The sequence below is a fragment of the Panthera leo genome, chromosome B3, assembly GCF_018350215.1.
Source record: "Panthera leo isolate Ple1 chromosome B3, P.leo_Ple1_pat1.1, whole genome shotgun sequence".
NCBI classification, from domain to species: domain Eukaryota; kingdom Metazoa; phylum Chordata; class Mammalia; order Carnivora; family Felidae; genus Panthera; species Panthera leo.
In genome coordinates this window covers 38,029,143-38,048,310 of record NC_056684.1, presented here as the reverse complement: position 1 = coordinate 38,048,310, position 19,168 = coordinate 38,029,143, and the positions used below count along the sequence as shown (strand labels likewise).

The following is a 19,168-nucleotide window of genomic DNA, read 5'->3' as shown; positions in this document are numbered from 1 at the left end:
TTTATAGAAACGTAACATGCACTTCACACAGCAACTGTGACTTCCATTCCCTGAGACACTTACAGAACTGAAAACTTGGGCCCAAAGGGAAATCTTAGCAGAAGGTTAAACGTACGAAGGAGGCTGGGATATCCGCTGACGGCCTGATAGGACTCAGGCTGCACTGTGTTAGCCAGAGAGGTTTTCACTTCAAATTTCTACACAACACAGCCACAGTATTAAGGATTTCCACGACCACACACCCAAAACGTCTTAGATGACCTGTTATGTATGTTCTGTGTCCATATTCAGCTTTTATTTCTTTAAAGCGGCAATTAGTTGGCACCATCTGTAGAAGTTCAAGTTTTCTTTACATCCCCTTTCTCTCCCCACAAAATATTTTGTTTTCTACCCAGTGATACACGTGACCCCACTTACACCACAGCTAAGATTTTCGACTTCCATAGAGACGCTCGGCCTATTTTTTCTTATTTTTAAATCACACCATGAAAACTTATTTTAAGCAGGTACTCCATCAAAAATGATTTCACTAGTATTTGGGAAATAAGCCTACACATCTTTTTCACATTCCACTTCTTTAAAAAAAAAGTTGTGTTTTTTTTTTAATGTTGATTTTTGAGAGAGGAGAGAGACAGAGTGTGAGTGGGAGAGGAGCAGAGAGAGAAGGAGACAGAATCCGAAGCAGGCTCCGGGCTCTGAGCCGTCAGCACACAGCCCGATGCGGGGCTGGAACTCACAAACCATGAGATCATGACCTGAGCCGAAGTCAGACACTTAACCCACTGAGCCACCCAGGCGCCCCTATCACATTCCACTTCTGCTTGACATAATGAAATGAATCATTCTGAAATCACAGAAGAATTAGAAAAACTGATTTATTCTCTTTCAATGAACGATTCATTGCTTGGAAAGACAAAACTCTGATGCACCGTGGCCGGCAGTACGTGAATCCGTGCTCTCCCACACCGGGGCACCTGCTCCCAAGTCTAGAAGTGTTTCTGCCAATACCTGAAGATACAATGAACATAACCAGAAAGTAACCAGACTATGCTTTTTCCCTTTATCCTGACTATAAACGAAATGTTCACCATAGAAAATTCGGAAAGTAGAGAACAGTGTAAAGAAGAAAATGAAACCATAAAAGATGCCAATCAATGCTTTGGTATATGTCCTCCTGCTCCTTTTCTCTATGCACGCATACACACAATTTCTTAACAAACTGCACTAAACATCAGAATGAGTACTGTCTTTTCCAAAGTTGTAAAGGAAAGCTTTACACTAATTTCTTTTTAATTTTTTAAATCTTTATTTATTTTTGAGAGAGAGAGAGACCGAGTGTGAGCAGGGGAGGAACAGAGAGAAGGAGACACAGAACCCGAAGCAGGCTCCGGGCTCTGAGGCATCAGCAAAGAGCCTGACGCGGGGCTCAAACCCACAAACTGCGAGATCGTGACCTGAGCTGAAGTCGGACGCCCAACCTACTGAGCCACCCAGGCGCCCCTACACTAATTTCAATCATGACTCCACCATAGGGTCATATCTCCAGAGCCTGAAGCACACTCTTGAAAATCCTCAGAGGAATGTTTAGAATCAAGTGAAAAGTCATTCAGAACCAAGTGTGGGGAACCATAAGATGTTACCATAAAGAAAAAGAGGACTTTTCTTATGTAGTTCATAACCAGTTCTAGAAAGAATACCAAAGGAAAACTACCAAAAATGTTTTGCATGGTGGCCACAGGCGGGGGGCCTGCCTTACCTCCAGGGTGACTAGCCTGAAGGGATCTCCCACCATTCATTTGCTTATGGACAATTTGGGGGGCGATTTTTTTTAAACCATAGTCTCATCATTTGACTCATTTACTCCGTCTTCTCTAATTGTTCACAATGCCCTCTTCCCCTTGTTCTCTTACCACAAACCTCTTCCACCAAGTTATGCCTTCAGTACGTGCGCGCACACACACACACACGCACACACACACACACTCACGCACACACACAGGGATCTATTTATTTTATTTTTGACCACAACATTCACAGTTAGAGGAGTGTTAAGAGATCATTCAAATCATTCCTTCAAAAGTTCCACAATATTAGGCATGGGATAAAAAGAGGAGCGACTCACTCTGATTCAAGGAATGTGAGTCCACAGAATGTAATGTTGGTATAATTCTACCCTATCCTAGAGATGAGGAAACTGGGGTCCAGAGACATGATGCCATTTTCCCAAGATGACCAAGGCAGAGACAGACCCTCTAGAACCCTCTTTGTTTACCACTCTCTCTCTCATTAATTTGATGTTGTTTTATTTTCCGATAACATTAAATTTAATGATTAAATTTTTATTCAATCATTTTTTACCCTCTCTTTTAAAAAAAATATATATATACTAAGGGCATTAGCCATCTACTTTCTCAAGAGAGTAGGCTAGGTATCAGGTAACCAGACAGACCTTGTGTTTTTGGTACTTATTTCTTGCCACTGCTCCGTACCCCAGTTGTAAATGGTTCCTTAAACTGGAATCTGGGATTTCTACTTCAGCGTCTTGTTACCAAGTAAATTCGGGGGGAGCATACATTAATAAATGATTATTTCTTTTTATTTAAACAAAAATTTTTTTAATATTTATTTTTGACAGAGAGAGAGCGAGCAGGGGAGGGGCAGAGAGAGAATGGAGACACAGAATCGAAGCAGGCTCCAGGCTCTGAGCTGTCAGCACAGAGCCAGAGGCGGGGCTCAAACTCATGAACCGCGAGATCATAACCTGAGCCGAAGTCGGATGCTCAACCGACTGAGCCACCCAGGTGCCCCTAATTCTTCCCGTTTATAATGGGAACACAGAAAACTATCAAATGAAAGAATTGCTGTTTCCACTATTAAAATTCCGCTTAATCCTTACCCACCTGCATCACTAGAAACTAGATTACAATGAAGACAGTAGAATCTGGGCATTTCCTCTGAGGAAGAATTTAGAATATATCCTTCAGCTCACTGTTTCTCAACCATTTTCATCATGGCCCCTAAAGGAAAAACTGCTGTTTCCTTCTCTACTCATAACCAACACTTCTGACACCAGATGTGTTGGTTTTTCCACACCGTACGACTCTCCAATTCTCGTATAATGTCAATTGGATGTCCTACAATTGACGATTCTGATACTAACTGCCTACAGTTAGCCCAGACCCCCCAGGCTAAGGGCGCAATCCCACAAGGCTGCCCTCGTTTCCCCGCCAACTTCAGACACCAAATACAAGTCTCAGTGGTCACCTGAACTTCCAACTGGCTATAAATTGAGAGCTCCCAAGACCCCTCCCATGGTTCCATACTCTGCTAGGATGGCTCACAGAACTCAAGTCAGTTAACTTACTAAACTTACCAATTTAAAATGAAAGAATGTAACTTGGGAACAGCCAAACGGAAGAGACGCACAGGGCAACGTATCAGAGTGTGCTACCTTCCCAGCGCCTCAGTGTGTTCACCAACCTGGAAGGTTGCTTAGGGTTTCTAGGGAGGGTCCCTTACATAGGCACGATTGACTAAATCTTGGACCCTCGGTGCCTAACTCAACCATCAGCCCTAACTCAACCAGTCAGGGGGTGGGGCTAAAGGTTGCAACCCTCTACTCACGTGGCTGGTTCCCCTGACAACCAGCCCCCCACGTTTAGGGGCTTTCCAAAGTTAACATAACTCAGGTGTGGTTGAAAAGGGGCTTGTTAGTGAATAATAAAAGATGCTCCCTTCACCTTTATAGATCTGGAGCTGTTTCAGGATCGGGACACAAACCAATTACTAATTTATAATATTACCTTAGAAGCTCTGTGCCAGGTACCAGGGTTAAGTACAACTCCACTCGGCCTTTTTAGACGTTTATTCCTAATCATGCATGATACACCCTCCCCACGGAAATATTATCACAAACATACTGTATGTATGTTTACATAGTATATGTATATCTGTGCTTCATATATAAAATGAATAATTTTTTTTACCCCCCCCCCCCAGAATCAATTTTCACCCCTTTGGGGGCGATGATGCCCCATTAAGAATGTTTATGAAACAAGACACTGGTAGCACCAAGAATATAAAACCAGGTTATTATAAGTTAACCCAAAAGTTACGTCTTATGTTAGAAGATTTTTAAATCTCTTTCTAGACTAATAATATGCCTACAACTTTAGTACTACAATTTTACCTGTTTGCTTTTACAATATGAAATTAAGTGACAAAAACACTTCAACTGAGCACCTGTGTACATAAGAGTTTTACCTCAAACTGAAGAGAATAATTCCTTGTGACTCTAAATGATTTAAAATAAACTATCTTACGCTCACAAGTAATGTATAAGTATTTATTACATTAACTATCTAGAGCTTTATCTGTACTTAGGATTAAGTGTAGAACAATAGAATAGACCCACCATTTCAGACAGCCTTTTAAAAAGGATTTATTTTAAATCCAACAAGAGAATATCACGATTGCAAATATCTATGCACCCAACAATGGAGCATCTAAATACATAAGGCGAATATCAGCAGACATACAGGGAGAAACTGACAATAATATAATAATAATGGGGGACTTCAGCACCCCGGTTACATCCAGGCAGAAAATCAATAATGAAACGGTGTCTTTGAATGGCACGTTAGACCAAATGGACTTAACAGCTATATAGAGAACACTCCATCCAAAAATGACAGAATACACATTCTTTTCAAGTACACATGGAACATCCTCTAGGATACATCATATGTTAGGTCACAAAACAAGTCTCAATAAACTTAAGATTGAAATCATATGATGTATATTTTCTGAGCACAACAATATGAAACTAGAAATCAATTACAAGAAAAAAAACTGGGAAAAAAACACAAACGTGGTGGATAAAAAAAAACAAAAACAAAAATATGCTACTAAACAGCCAAAGGGTCAGGGAAGAAATCAAAGAGGAAATTAAAAAGTACCTGGAGACAAATGAAAATGAAAACATCATGGTCCAAAATCTTTGAGATACAGCAAAAGCATCCCTCTAAACAAAATTTCCCTTAGAGAAATTTATAGCAATACAGAAAACAAAGAAAAATCTCAAACAATTCAACCTTACACCTAAAGGAACTAGGGAAAAAAAAGAACAAACCAAGCCCAAAATTAGGAGAAGGAAGAAAATAATAAAGATCAATGCAGAAACAAATGAATTACCAGACCATAAAAACAATAGGAAAAAAGAATCCATGAAACTGAGAGCTGGTTCTTTGAAAAGATAAAAAATATTGATAAGTCAGACTTACCAAGAAAAAAAGAGAGAAGACCTATGTAAAATAAATAAATAAAAATAAATCAGAAATGAAAGGGGAAATAATAACACCACAGAAATACAAATGATTATTAAGACTCTACAAAAAATTATATGCTGACAAATTAGACAACCTAGAAAAAATGGATAAATTCCTAGAATCATACAATCCTCCAAAACTTAATCAGAAATAGAAAATTTGAACAAACCAATTACTGGTAATGAAATTGAATCAGTAATCAAAAAAACTCCCAACAAACAAAAGTTTACGACCAGATGGATTAACAGGTGAATTCTACCAAACATTTAAAGAAGAGTTAATACCTATTTTCCTCAAACTATTCCAAAAAACAGAAGGGGAAGGAAAGCTTCCAAATGCATTCCACGAGGCTAGCGTTACCCTGATACCAAAACCAGACAAAGACACTACAAAACAAGAAAACTACAGGCCACTATCCCTGACGAACATATATGCAAAAAATCCTCAACAAAATATTAGCAAACTGAATTCAATAATACATTAAAAGAATCATTTATCACGATCAAGTGAGATTTATCCCAGGGATACAAGGATAGTTCAATATTTGCAAATCAATGTGATTGATATATACCACGTTAACAAAATGAAAAATAAAAATCGTGTGATCTCAATATACGCAGAAAAAGCATGTGACAAAATTCAACAACCATTCATGATAAAAAAACTCAACAAAGCGGATTTAGAGGCTACATACCTTGACATAATAAAGGCTGTGTGTGAAAAACCCACAGCTAACATCACACTCAGTGGTGAAAAATAGAGCTTTTCCTCTAAGATCAGGAAAAAGACAAGGATGTCCAAATACACCACTTTTATTCGACACAGTACTAGAAGTCCTAACCACAGCAAACAGACAAAAGAAGAAATAAAGGGCATCCAATCAGCAAGAAAGAGGTTAAACCATCATTATTTGAGGATGATATGATGCTATACATCATATAAAATAGGGATAAAAATCCCTAAAGACTCCACCAAAGAACTATCAGAAATAACAGATGAATCCAGTAAAGTTGCAGGATACAAAATTAATACACGGAAGTTGGTTGCATGACTAGACACTAATAATAAAGTAGCAGAAACAGAAATTAAGAAAACAATTCTATTTACAATTGCACCAAAAATATCAAATACTTAGGAATAAACTTAACCAAGGAAGTGAGAGGCTTGTACTCTGAAAACTGTAAAACACTGATCAAAGAAATTGACGACAACACAAAGAAATGGAAAGCTACTCCACGCCCATGGATTGGAAGAGTTAGTATTGTTAAAATGTCCACACAAGCCAAAACAACCTACAGATTCAATGTAATCCCTATCAAACTACCATCAACACTTTTCCCAGAACTAAAACCAAATTAATCCTAAAATTTTTATGGAACCACAAAAGATCCCAAACAGCCAAAGCAATCTTGAGAAAGAACAAAGCTGTAGGTATCACGATCCCAGATTTCAAGATACACTACAAAGCTGCAGCAATCCCAACAATATGGTACTGGCACAAAAATAGACACATAGATCAGCAGAACAGAGAGCCCAGAAATAAATCCAGGCCAATTAATCTGCAACAAAGGAGGCAAGAATATACAATGGGGAACAGACAATCTCTTCAATAAATGGTGTTGAGAAAACTGGACAGCTACATAAAAAGGAATGAAACTGGACCATTTTTTTTCAACCATACACAAAAATAAACTCAAAACGGATTAATGATCTACACCTGAGACCTGAAACCATAAGACTCCTAGAAGAAAACATAGGCAGTTATCTCTTTGACATTAGCCTTTTTCTAGAAAGGTCTCCTCAGGCAAGGGAAACAAAAACAAAAATAAACTATTGGGACTACACCAAGATAAAAAGCTTTGGCACAGTGAAGGAAACGAACAAAAAACCAAAATGGCAATCTACCAACTGGCAAACGATACTTGCAAATGATGTATCTGGTAAGGACTTAATATCCAAAATATATAAAAAATGTATACAACTCAACACCAAAAAAACAAATAATCGGGTTAAAAATGGACACACATTTTTCTAAGCCAACAGACACATGAAAAGATGCTCAATATCACTGTGAACCATCAGAGAAATGCAAATCAAAACCACAATAAGATATCACCTTACACCTGTCAGAACAGCTAGAATCAAAAAGATAAGAAACAGCAAGTATTGGCGAGGAAGTGGAGAAAAGGGAACCCTTGCACACAGCTGGTGGGAGTGTAAATTGGTATAGTCAGGTGGAAAACAGTAGCAGGTTCCTCAAAAAATTAAAAATAGAAAAAACGTATGATCCAGTAATTCCGTTACTGGGTGTTTACCCAAAGAAAACAGAAGCACGCATTCAAAAAGGTACACGCACCCCTGTGCATCCTGCAGTATTTACAGCAGCCGAGATATGGAAGTAACCCATGTGTCCACGGACAGATGAATGAATAAAGATGTGACATATGTACACAATGGAATATTTCTCGGCCATAAAAAAGAATGAAATCTTGCCATTTGTGACAACACGAATGAAGCTAGAGGGTATTACGCTAAGTGAAATGAGTCAGGAGGGGAGACACGTATCGTATGATTTCACTTAGATGCGAAATCTGAAAAACAAAACAAACGAGAAGCAGAAATAGACTCCTAAGTACAGAGAACAAACTGATGGTCGTGAGGGTGTGGAGGATGGGCAAAATGGGCGAAAAGTAGTAGGCGGGACAGGTTTCCAGTTCTGGAATGAATAATCATGGGGATATTAGGCACAGCATATAGAGAATACAGTCAGTGATCCTGAAATGGCGTTGCCAGGTGACACGTGGTAGCTCCTCTGTGGCGAGCAGGGCATAAAGTACAGACTCATTGAATCACCATGTTGTACACCTAAAACTAGTAACACTGTATGCCAGCTGTACTTCAATTACACAATATATAAAATAAAACTCTAAAATTAAAAGGTTTTATTTTTATTTACTTTTTAAATAAGTAATGTTTGTTTACTTTTGAGAGAGACAGAGACCGAGTGTGAGCAGGGGAGGGGCAGAGAGAGACAGAGACACAGAATCCGAAGCAGGCTCCAGGCTCTACGCTGTCAGCCCAGAGCCGGATGTGGGGCTCGACCTCAGGAACAGCAAGATCATGACCTGACCTGAAGCTGGACGCTTAACCCACTGAGCCACCCAGGCGCCTCTAAAAGGATTTATTTTAAGCGCAATAAGCAAAAACGTCCAAATCTCAGCTATGATCACTACTTCCAGTCTGTCTCGTTAAACTCTCACTCATGCCAGAATACCTAGGCTGAGGGAATGAACTCATCTGGCTCTGCCAGTAATATCCCAGGCAGCCTGGGTAAATTATTTAACCGCTCTGCGTTCATTTCTCTAACCGGCCAATAACGTAAGCCAACATGCTGTAATGGAAAAACAAACAACAATCCTGGTCGGAAATCTGCCATCTGGTCTTACCTTAGCTACTGAGTCACTCTGTGAGAATGGGTAAGTCACCTCCCCTCCCTGATGCCTCACTCACCCGCCCCACCCCCCATCTGTAAAAGGAAGACGCACGCACGGAAAGTCTCCGTTTTACAGGCCTTCACCTGGCCAATCCACACACACTCTCGTAACAAAGAAGACAATGCCCTTTACTAAATGCTACAAAATTCAAGAACATGAGTCAACCCACCCAGTACAAGACTTGATAGAAAAAATACTGCATCAAAAATGCTGGGAAGAAAAGCGTGATTGCTCTCCAAGATAACAGTCTTAAAATTTCAGGTAAAGTACTTTTCTCCACTTGAATTAGGAACAACTATCATTCATGAGAATTCATTGCAGCCCCTTTTGGAACCATATCTATTTTCTGCTTGGATCATCTCTTAGTGTAATGTGCTCCATAAACTACCTCCTGCTATGTTCAATAATGCTTTCATTTTATTTGTAATTGGTAAACCATTTTAAGCTTTAGGAAATGTCCCTAAGTTATAGTAGTCTGGGATTTGGGAAATCAAGTCCGTATCTACCCTATATATACTACAGATTCCAATTAAATCCCTTCTCAGCTTTGGTTTTTCCAAACTTACTACTTGAGACAATCTCCATTCTTCCCCTCCCCTTGATTACTTCAGTAGCCCTGAGCTACATTTTTTCCAGTGCCGTTGGACCATTCTTCACCTCCTAGAAAGACTAGGAAGAAGAGTGATCAAAATGAAAGCCAGTAACAGGGAGAAGCAGAGACAATACATCATTCAGAGAGAACATTTTCACCACTCCATGACAAAGTAAAGCAAATGTCCTTTCCCCAAACTACCAGCGTAAAAAAATATTCTATCTGCTAAGTAATAACACAGTTCTTTGATTTCTCTATGAAATTAATTGCTTCTAGAACTATTTCACAAAGTACTGAAGGACCTGTTATTTGAAGCACTCAGCCAAAAAGGACGGATGGTCATCTGGCCATAGAAGCCATTCCTGTACTGGATAGAAGAGACTAGCTCAAAAGTTCCTAACAGCTTCGGAGAGGGCATGTGTGCACGAGCAGGGGAGGGGCAGAGAGAGGGGGGAACAGAGGATGCAAAGTGGGCCCTGTGCTGTAAGCACATAGTGGGGCTTGAACTCACGAACCGTGAGATCATGACCTGAGCCAAAGGCAGACGCTTAACTGACTGAGCCACTCAGGTGCCCCTCCTAACCGTTTTCTAATCCAATGTAGCTGAGAGACTCATCATCCTATTAACCAACTGGTAATGCTGGCTTGCTAGTTAAAGTAATTGTTACTGGGAACCGGGCAAGGATCTCCAGACGGCGTGTGTAGCATGTGATATGCACTCCCATAACTCCAGTGGGTCTCAGTGGAGAATCAGTGGATTAAATTACTCCTAAAATCTCCCCCAAATATAAAAGCCGAATGATATTTCCACAAAGACAATCTTTATTTGAAGGCAAGTGTCTAAGGACTTCACTACCATCATCCAACAGCTCCCCCCCCCCACCATTCTCCCCTCATTTCTTCACAATTTTAATTGGTGGCCCAATGTCATTGTCTCCAATACTACTGCCTGAATTCCTAGCAAGTTCAGTAGACATACAGTAGATCCTTCCAACAATCTCTGTCCTTTACCGATGCCGTCCTCTATCCAACTTCAGCCATGTGCTCCCAGTCATGCCTAAGACCTTATCACTACCAATAGCAACAACCCCCCCATAATTTCAATTTCATGCCTCCCACTCTCTGACCACCACCCACCTTTCCACCCACTCCGTCCCAACAGGGCTTCAATCCCACTATTCCTCAACTCCACTGGCACCTCCAAACTATCACCTTTTCACTGACCCTATCCCCACCAATTCTTTCTCCCTTTCTTTTAAATTCCGCAACCATCATAGTTACTCTCTTATATACACTAATTCCTTCCATCTCTCTTGTGGTGATACCCTTGCTCGGTAAAAGCACAACTGATTACTCTGTTCATGCACCCATACAGCTTAAGGTAGCTGGGGAACACGCGCACACACACACACACACACACACACACACACACACACACATGTTGCCTGACTTCACTTTAAATTTATCATACCACATTTCTAGTGAGCCTCTTCATGCCGGCTGGCAATCTTACTTTATTTACATCACTAGGTTCACATTCTCTCTTTTCTAGAGGACTTCCGTATTTCCTTCTCCCTCCTCAAACCCTAATGCTACCTCCTTCTGGTCTCTCAGCTGAGAACCTGCCTTGCTACTTCACTGAGAGAATTGAAGCAATCAGAAGAAACTTCCACAGATTTCCACACCATATCTCCCCACCCAGCAATATATTCCCTTCCTGCCTCTTTCCACAGATCCATTCTCCTCCTCCTGTCCAAAGCCGATCCCTCGGCTTATCCGCTGGAGCTGGCCCCTCACCTACTCTAGGACATCACTCCAACAACCTTCCTTTCTCCCTCCTACATCATCAGTTTTCCATTCTTTACTGGCTCTTTCCCTTCAGCCCAGGAACATGCTGCTCTTGCTCTGATCTTAAAAACATAATAAAACCTGGGACGCCTGGGTGGCTCAGTCGGTTAAGCGTCCGATTTCCACTCGGGTCATGATCACAGAGTCGTGAGCTCCAGCCTCCCATCGGGCTCTGGGCTGACAGCTCAGAGCCTGGATGGAGCCTGCTTCAGATTCTGTGTCTCCCTCGCTCTCTGCCCTCTCCCCCCAATAGTGCTCTCTCTCAAAAATAAACATTAAAAAATTATTTTAAAAAATTAAAAAAAAAAAATAAAACTCAGCCACACTCTTCTCAGTAGCTCCCACCTATTTCTTTGCTCCTTTTCTCTGCAAAATTTTCAAGAGAGGTTTATAGTCACTGTCTCCAATTTCTCTCCTTCCAATATCTCTTACACCTACTTTCCCAAAACTATTCTATTCAAGGTCACTAGTGGTCCCCATATTGCTAAATCCAGAGGTCAATGCTCAGTTCTCACCTGACCTGACCTGTGAGCAGCATTTGGCACAGCTGACCGTTCCCTCCACCTGAAGCGCACTCCACTTTTGCTTCTAGGACTCTACTCTCTTGATTTTCCTACCTCATAGGTCATTCTTTCTCAGTCTCCTTTGCTGGTTCCTTCTCTTCTCCTGATCTTGGAATGTCCCTGGGCTAAGTCCTTGGTCCACTTTATTTACGTTTACTCCCTTGGTGAGCTCTTCCAGGCCATGCATCTGCCTCTCTTCTGAAACTCCACACATCCATCCAACTGGCTACTTGACATCTCCACTGGGAAGTCTAGTAGCCGTGTCAGAGTTAACATGTCCAAAGCTGAATTACTCATATGTCACCCTGGCCCTCACAGTCGGCCCCATCTGTAGTTTCCTCATTGTAGTTGACGGCAATCTATCCTTCAAATTGCTCGGGCCCAGATCCTGCAGTCCTTGGCTGCTCTCTTTCTCTCATATCGCACCTCAAACCATCAGGAAATCAGGCTAGCTCTACCTGAAGATACATCCAGAATTTGACCTGTTCTTACATCTTCCATTGCTACAGCTCTGATCCCGGCCACCACCGTCTCTTACCTGCAGGACTGCAATGGCCCCCTAAGAGACCTTATTGCTTCCTCCTCACCTCCATCACCTTTTCTCCGCACAGCAGCTACCGTGGTCCTTTTAGACCTAAAGCTGGATCACGTCACCCTTCTACTCAATGACCTGCAGCAGCTCCCAGCTGACTTTGAGTAGGTGTGAAAGTTTCACTGATGGCCTACAAGGCCTCGAATAACCTGATCCTCCGCCCCCTCTGACCTTCTCCCCTCAGCCACTGTGTGTTCCTTGATATTCTTCAAACACATCAGGCGTGCTTTCACCAGAGGGCCTCTTGCTGCACCTACTCCCTATGCCTGCTACGTTCTGCTCCCAGATAGCCACCTGGTGCAGCATCTCATCTCCTTCCTCAAATCTCAAGCGCTCAAGGAGACCAACCTTGACCACCCAATTTAATACTGCAGTCTATCTGGCAACCTCAATCCCCAGCCCTGCTTCATTATTTTTTCCATATGGCGTATCACCTCCTTAACCTGCCGTGCAATTCACTAATCGTGTTGTCTGTTGGCTACTGCCCCCCACCTGAATGAGAACTCCACAAGGACACAAATTTGTGTTTTGTTCACTGATGTATTCCAAGCGCACGAAACAATAAGTGGCACACGAGACACACACAATAAATACCTAAAAAAAAATTTTTTTTAGGCATTTATTCATTTTTAAGAGACGGAGTGTGAGCAGGGGAAGGGCAGAGAGAGAGAGAGGGAGACACAGAATCGGAAGCAGGCTCCAGGCTCCGAGCTGTCAGCACAGGGCCCGATGGCGGGGCTCAAACCCACAGACCGCGAGATCATGACCCGAGCTGAAGCCGGACACTTAACCGACTGAGCCTCCCAGGTGCACCAATAAATATTTTTTTTAATGCATGAATGAACTTGAAATTGGATTTAAATTATGGACCAGAGAGAGATTTGAGGTTGACAGAAGAAAAACTCAAATGGTTCAGGTACACCTTGGATCTCACTTATGCTCCTAGACGATTGGCTACTTACAAAGGCTATTCTTTCTTTCGGATCTCAAGGAGGCTTATGCAATACGAACACTGGTGACTTTGTCCTAACACTAGCCCCTCCTAGAAACAGGTACCAAGGAAGTATGGAAGGCAGTGCCCACTATTTTTGCCTTTGCCTCTAGGTGACTCTACGCTGGGCAAGCCTGTCTTTTCCCTCTGGCTTTGTATGTCAGAGGACTGACTTGCAAATATGCCACGATTTAGGAATGGGAGAAAGCAAGTCAGTCCGGGCTAATGCTGCTGTCAGAATGCCTAATTTACTCCTGTGGATGGAGCACACTAGAGGACTATCCTGGATGTCAGTGGTTGTCAGCCAGGGCCGCATATTTTAATTCCTGAGGCACTTAAAATATATACTGTAGCTGCCCCTCCCTTCTGAAATAAATGGTTTGCCTGAGCCACAGCTTGTAAAAGGGTCTCAGGTGATTCAAATGTGCAGCCAGAGCAGGGAGCCATGCATGGGGATCAACCTCATTTTCCAGATTAAAAATAAAGCCCAGAAAAAAAATGAGATCTAAGGTCACATAACTGAGTGGCAGTGTTAGGACTGGAAACTGCTACTTGATTCTTTAGAGAAACAGCAGTAAAGGAGAGATTTCATTACAATATAATAATGCATGAGGCTATGTATTAGTTAAGTGCTAATATTTTCGTTAAAATCATGGCATCTATGTTCACAAACGAGAAAGTTTCTTTACCGGCAACGATCTTTAGAGGTTTGGATCAGGGTGTGTTTAGCTAGCCTTGGAAGGAATTCGGCACACTACCTCTCTTACTATACTCTAAAATCTTGTGTAAACATTTCTTCCTTCATTAAAATAACTGAAGTCCCAGTAAAAAAAAAAAAAAAAAAAAGAAGATGATGATGACCACGACAAAGACCTCTAACGTCTTTCTCTGTCAACCAACTTTGCAACTTAAAATTTTTTTGGTTTAAAAAACTTTGAGGAGTGCCTTGGTGGCTCAGTTAAGCATCTGACTTTGGCTCAGGTCATGATCTCGTGGTTCGGGAGTTCGAGCCCCCTTTGGGCGCTCTGCTGTCAGCACAGAGCCTGCTTCAGATCCTGTCTCCCTCTCTCTCTCTCTCTCTGCCCCTCCCCTGCTCTCTCTCTTTCTCAAAAACAAACAAACAAAAACTTTGAGTGGGAATGGCTGCATAACAACGAGAATATAAGTAATGCCTCTGAACTGTATACATAAAAACGGTTAACATGGTAAATTTTATGCTTCGTTTATTAACCGTAATTTTTTTAAGAGAGAAACAGAAGAAGAAAAAGAGAAAGGAGGGGAGTGAAAGAAATCTAGAGGAGGAGGTCCCCAAAAGACAAATTAACCAGTCTGAGCACCTGCTAGCAGACATTCAAGAAAAGCCTGCTGGGAGGAAGGAGCAGCTCCCCGGGCAGGGAGACCGCCAGCAAAGCGAGGCTCTGCAAAGAGCACAGGAAGTAGGTCACTCTGGAAGAGTTAGAGGTCCCACCCCACAACCACACAGAGCTCAGTCTCTAATCTAAGATGTGGCGCTACGCAAAGGGTGACCTTCACGCTTCCTAAGACCTGGGTTGCGTCCAAATGTCACTGCATTTCCATATCTAGGGCTCCTCCTAGAGAGAAGACAGTTAAGTTTCCTTCATACCACATAGTTCAGGATCCTCTTAATCTTGGAATTAAGCTGATGGCAATAGTTTGGTTTTTTGTTAATGGCAAATCAGCGTACCAACACTGAGGAGAAAAGAAGAATGCAGACACACTCAGAGCAAAGAGCCATGAAATACCAGTGGCATGCCTCTTTGCTCTGCAGTTCTCCAAAGAATATCGTTTAGGGTCTAAAACAACCTGAGCCGAAGTTGGACGCTTAACCCTGAGCCACCCAGGCACCCCGGGCCTTATTTTGACTGCTACTGAAAAAGAATAAAATCTATGTTGCAATTCAATGCAAGAGACACTTTAGGATCCCCCCTAGGAAGAATAAAGTGAGGAAGAGGAAGGACAGAAGGGAAGAAAAGGGGAAGGAGTAGCTTACTATACCACAAGGAGTTTCGCTGATGATGACGTGGGTCGGGTCATATCTCAGGCAAGCTAAAGGGCCCCGATCTCACTTAACACTCAAGTGCTGGGGCGCCTGGGTGGCTCAGTCGGTTAAGCGGCCGACTTCGGCTCAGGTCATGATCTCGCAGTTTGTGTGTTCGAGCCCCGCGTCGGGCTCCGTGCTGACAGCTCGGAGCCTGGAGCCTGCTTCGGATTCTGTGTCTCCCTCTCTCTCTGCCCCTCCCATGTTCATGCTCTGTCTCTGTCTCTCAATAATAAATAAATGTTAAAAAAATTTTCTTTAAAAAACAAACACTCAAGTGTCAACCAAAACTTGAGATGAAATATTTTACTTCTATAAAACTGATCTTGGGGCACCTGTGTGGCTCAGTCAGTTGGGCGTCCGACTTTGGCTTGGGTCATGATCTCACAGCTCGTGAGTTTGAGCCCCGAGTCGGGTTCTGTGCTGTCAGCAAAGAGCCTGGAGCCTGCTTCCGATTCTGTCTCCCTCTCTCTCTGCCCCTCCCCCACTCATGCTCGCTCGCTCTCTCTCTCTCTCTCTCTCTCCTTCAAAAATAAATAAACATTAAAAAAAACTTTTTAAAACTGATCTTCCACTTGACTCTTGTATCTCAGGGTGGATGGGGTGAGCTCAGTGTAAATGGGGTTTTTCTCATCGCTTTCTGTAGTGTTTCACCTCCCACAGCATACTTGCTGAGACAGCCAGGTGCTACAAGACAGAAACACACAATCAGCAATTCCTAAAGGACTGAGTTATGGGTTGAACTGTATTCCTCACCAAATTCACATGCTGAAGTTCTAACTCCTAACACCTCCGCATGTGACCCTATTTGCAGTATTAATTAGTTAAGATGACGTCACACTGAAGTAGGGTGTGCCGTTAACACAATATGACTATCGTCCTTACACAAAAAAGAAATCTGCACACAGACAGGCACACAGGGAGACGGTCACAAGCCCAAAAACCGCGAGAAGGGAGAAGCGAAAAGATCCTTCCCTAGCATGGCCCCGCTGACTCCTTGGTTTCACACACCTGGCATCTAAAGCTGTGAGACCATAAACACCTGTCGTCCTAAGCTTCCCGCTTGCCGTACTTTGTTACCGCAGCCTGAGCAAACTAATACACACAGTAAGAGGGTAACGCGCACCAAGCAGCCTACCCCCCCTTCACACTGCATTTCGGGTCCAGCTTCCCGCCCCACGGCCACTTGCACCACATCGGTCCAGGCCCCACCTCCTCACTCTGGCTCTGCCTCCACCGGCTTCAACCGCCATCGCATTACCCTTTGAAAGATGCCAACTTCTCTGTGTCACTCTGGTTACAATACCTCTAGTGACTCACCAATTCCTATAGGAAAAAGTCCAGATTCTCCAGATTCTCCTGACTAGCAGTCAGGTGTCTCTCTCCCAAGCTAGCTCCAACTGCTAAGTGACCCTGGAACATACAACCATTACTCTTGATGCCATGCTTCCTCCCTTTTTGTCACTCTCCCCTTCAATAACCCAAATCTGGACCATCCCAAGAACACCACTGCCGAGACCTGCGTTCACCGTGAAGATCTATATACTCGTGCCCACCGCAAAGACCACATCTATGACCTCCGTGTGTTTACTGCTTGTATGAGTCGTTCTGCACTCATCAAAGACTGCCTCGCCTGATTACCCAGCATGTTAAAAGTGCACACTTTGATCCCACAGCCGGACTATGAGCTTCTTAGGGATAGGGTTCATGTTTTCTAATTTTGGGGGTATTTCTCAAAGCCAAAGACAATGCTAGGCATATTTTAAGCAAGCTCTAGGTTCTTAAATCCTCACTGAATTAACTATTAAACATATATCATAAAAAAAAGGCGGGGCGCCTGGGTGCCTCAGTCGGCTGAGCGTCCGACTTCAGCTCAGGTCATGATCTCCCAGTTCGTGAGTTCGAGCCCCGCGTCAGGCTCTGTGCCGACAGCACAGAGCCTCGAGCCTGCTTCGGGTTCTGTGTCTCCCCTTCTCTCTGCCCCTCCCCTGCTCATGCTCTGTTTCTCAATAATAAACAAATGCTCAAAAAAAATTAAAAATAAACAAACATATATTATAAATTCTTAATAATGTTACTTTTGGCTCTTCCTTCAACTGGGGGCTTAAAATTGAACAAATCTACAAATTTCATGTAATCCTCATGGTCCCACATATATCCAAATAATTTAAAACCTACAAGGAACAAGAGGAAAAAAACTCCTTAGGACTTTTAGTACCAAGTTACTTACCATTCTTCATCACTACATTGGACCAGACGTTTGCATTCAAGGCTTGAATGATTCGCTTTACTCCTGTAGATTCTGGGAAGTCATCTAATCAGGAAGGGGAAATAGATACATTTATACAAACATTTATACACACATACATAAATACGTGTGTATGTATGTATATATATGTGTGTGTACGTATATGTGTGTGTACGTATATGTGTGTGTGGGTGTGTGTGGGTGTATCCCCCAAGGAAGTGTAACTGTGGATTATCTTATTATCTTGCTTATTTAGTTGGTACTTCACACTGTAAGTTATGTAATAAAGAAAAAATAAATGCAGAGCTCAGAGCTCCTAATAGGAATATCCGTGAAACTAAATCAATGAAATAAATGCACAATATAAAAGGTTTATACGATAAAGTCATCTCTATCACCTCACAATGGAATCCACTCATATCCTCCTAAAAATGTTAGTTCCTGTTAATTACACAATCCTGGCATACCACTAGAAATACCAATTTTGGTTACTTATAGAGAATGAGCTTCCTGAAGGCAGGAAAGGTCCTCTTGGTAATGCCATAAAATCCTGTAAATGCCCTATCTTCTTCTGGGAACCACAGAATACAATCACTGTTTATAACAGGTTTTGGAGAACAATTTCCTTATCAGAGAGACACAGTTTAAGGGTGAGAAGTAAATTTACTGTAAGTGTAGGAGACAGGCAAGGGTCATTAAAAATAAAAACCAACAACTCAGTTTTGCCGGTTTAGTATGCGTACTATCTTGCTTCTGGAATTTAACTGATACTACTCAAAATAATAGGGCAATAATCCCGGTTAGCATACTAAGAAGATGACATTCTTGGCTTGCAGATTTGTGTACAATGGAAATTGAACATGAAAGACTGTATGGAAAATAATGGCAGAAAAAGTTTTCATGTGGTTGGAAGACAAAGTCTCCTAAGAGCTTACAGGGCACCATCCATGTAGAACCTGTGTCCAGTGGCCTGACCTGGCACAGAATTAGAAGTCAGACGATCTGAATTTGAACTCAGGCTCTGTAACTTGTTAGCTATTTGATCAAGGGCAAATCACATATGCCATTCTCAAAGAAAAGTGGGGCTGACACCACTCTGCATAGCCGCCCCCCCCCCCCCCCCCCGACAAAGGCTGGCGGGAACCACCAGCTAATGTGGTGCCTGAAGGACACCAGGCACTCAGTAACTACTGATGGATGGATGAATCATTTAAAAGATACCAACCTACAAACCCAACAAATACGGTGAGGCTTAAACTGAAAATACAAAGATGAATTTTATTGCCATCGTGTCTAAATGAGGAAATAAAAAGGCAGGTTTATCTTCACTATGAATAATTCTGTTCTTAAAAGAATACCTCAGATGACAGAACCAGAATCCATAAAAAGGGTCTGAAATAAAGAGCTAGAACCAGGAAGATGAAAGTGAATCCAAACAAGCATGAATTCTCATA

At 42.2% G+C, this 19,168-nt stretch overlaps 1 protein-coding gene across 1 annotated transcript in view; it reads right to left on the bottom strand.

Annotated features, from left to right (window-relative positions):
- Positions 1-19,168, bottom strand: part of AAGAB (alpha and gamma adaptin binding protein) — a 54,946-nt gene that overhangs the window by 13,191 nt on the left and 22,587 nt on the right. The window contains exon 5 of the mRNA XM_042941639.1: positions 17,697-17,780. Within this exon, the coding sequence (XP_042797573.1) occupies positions 17,697-17,780 (84 nt within the window). The remainder of the gene's footprint in view (positions 1-17,696; positions 17,781-19,168) is intronic.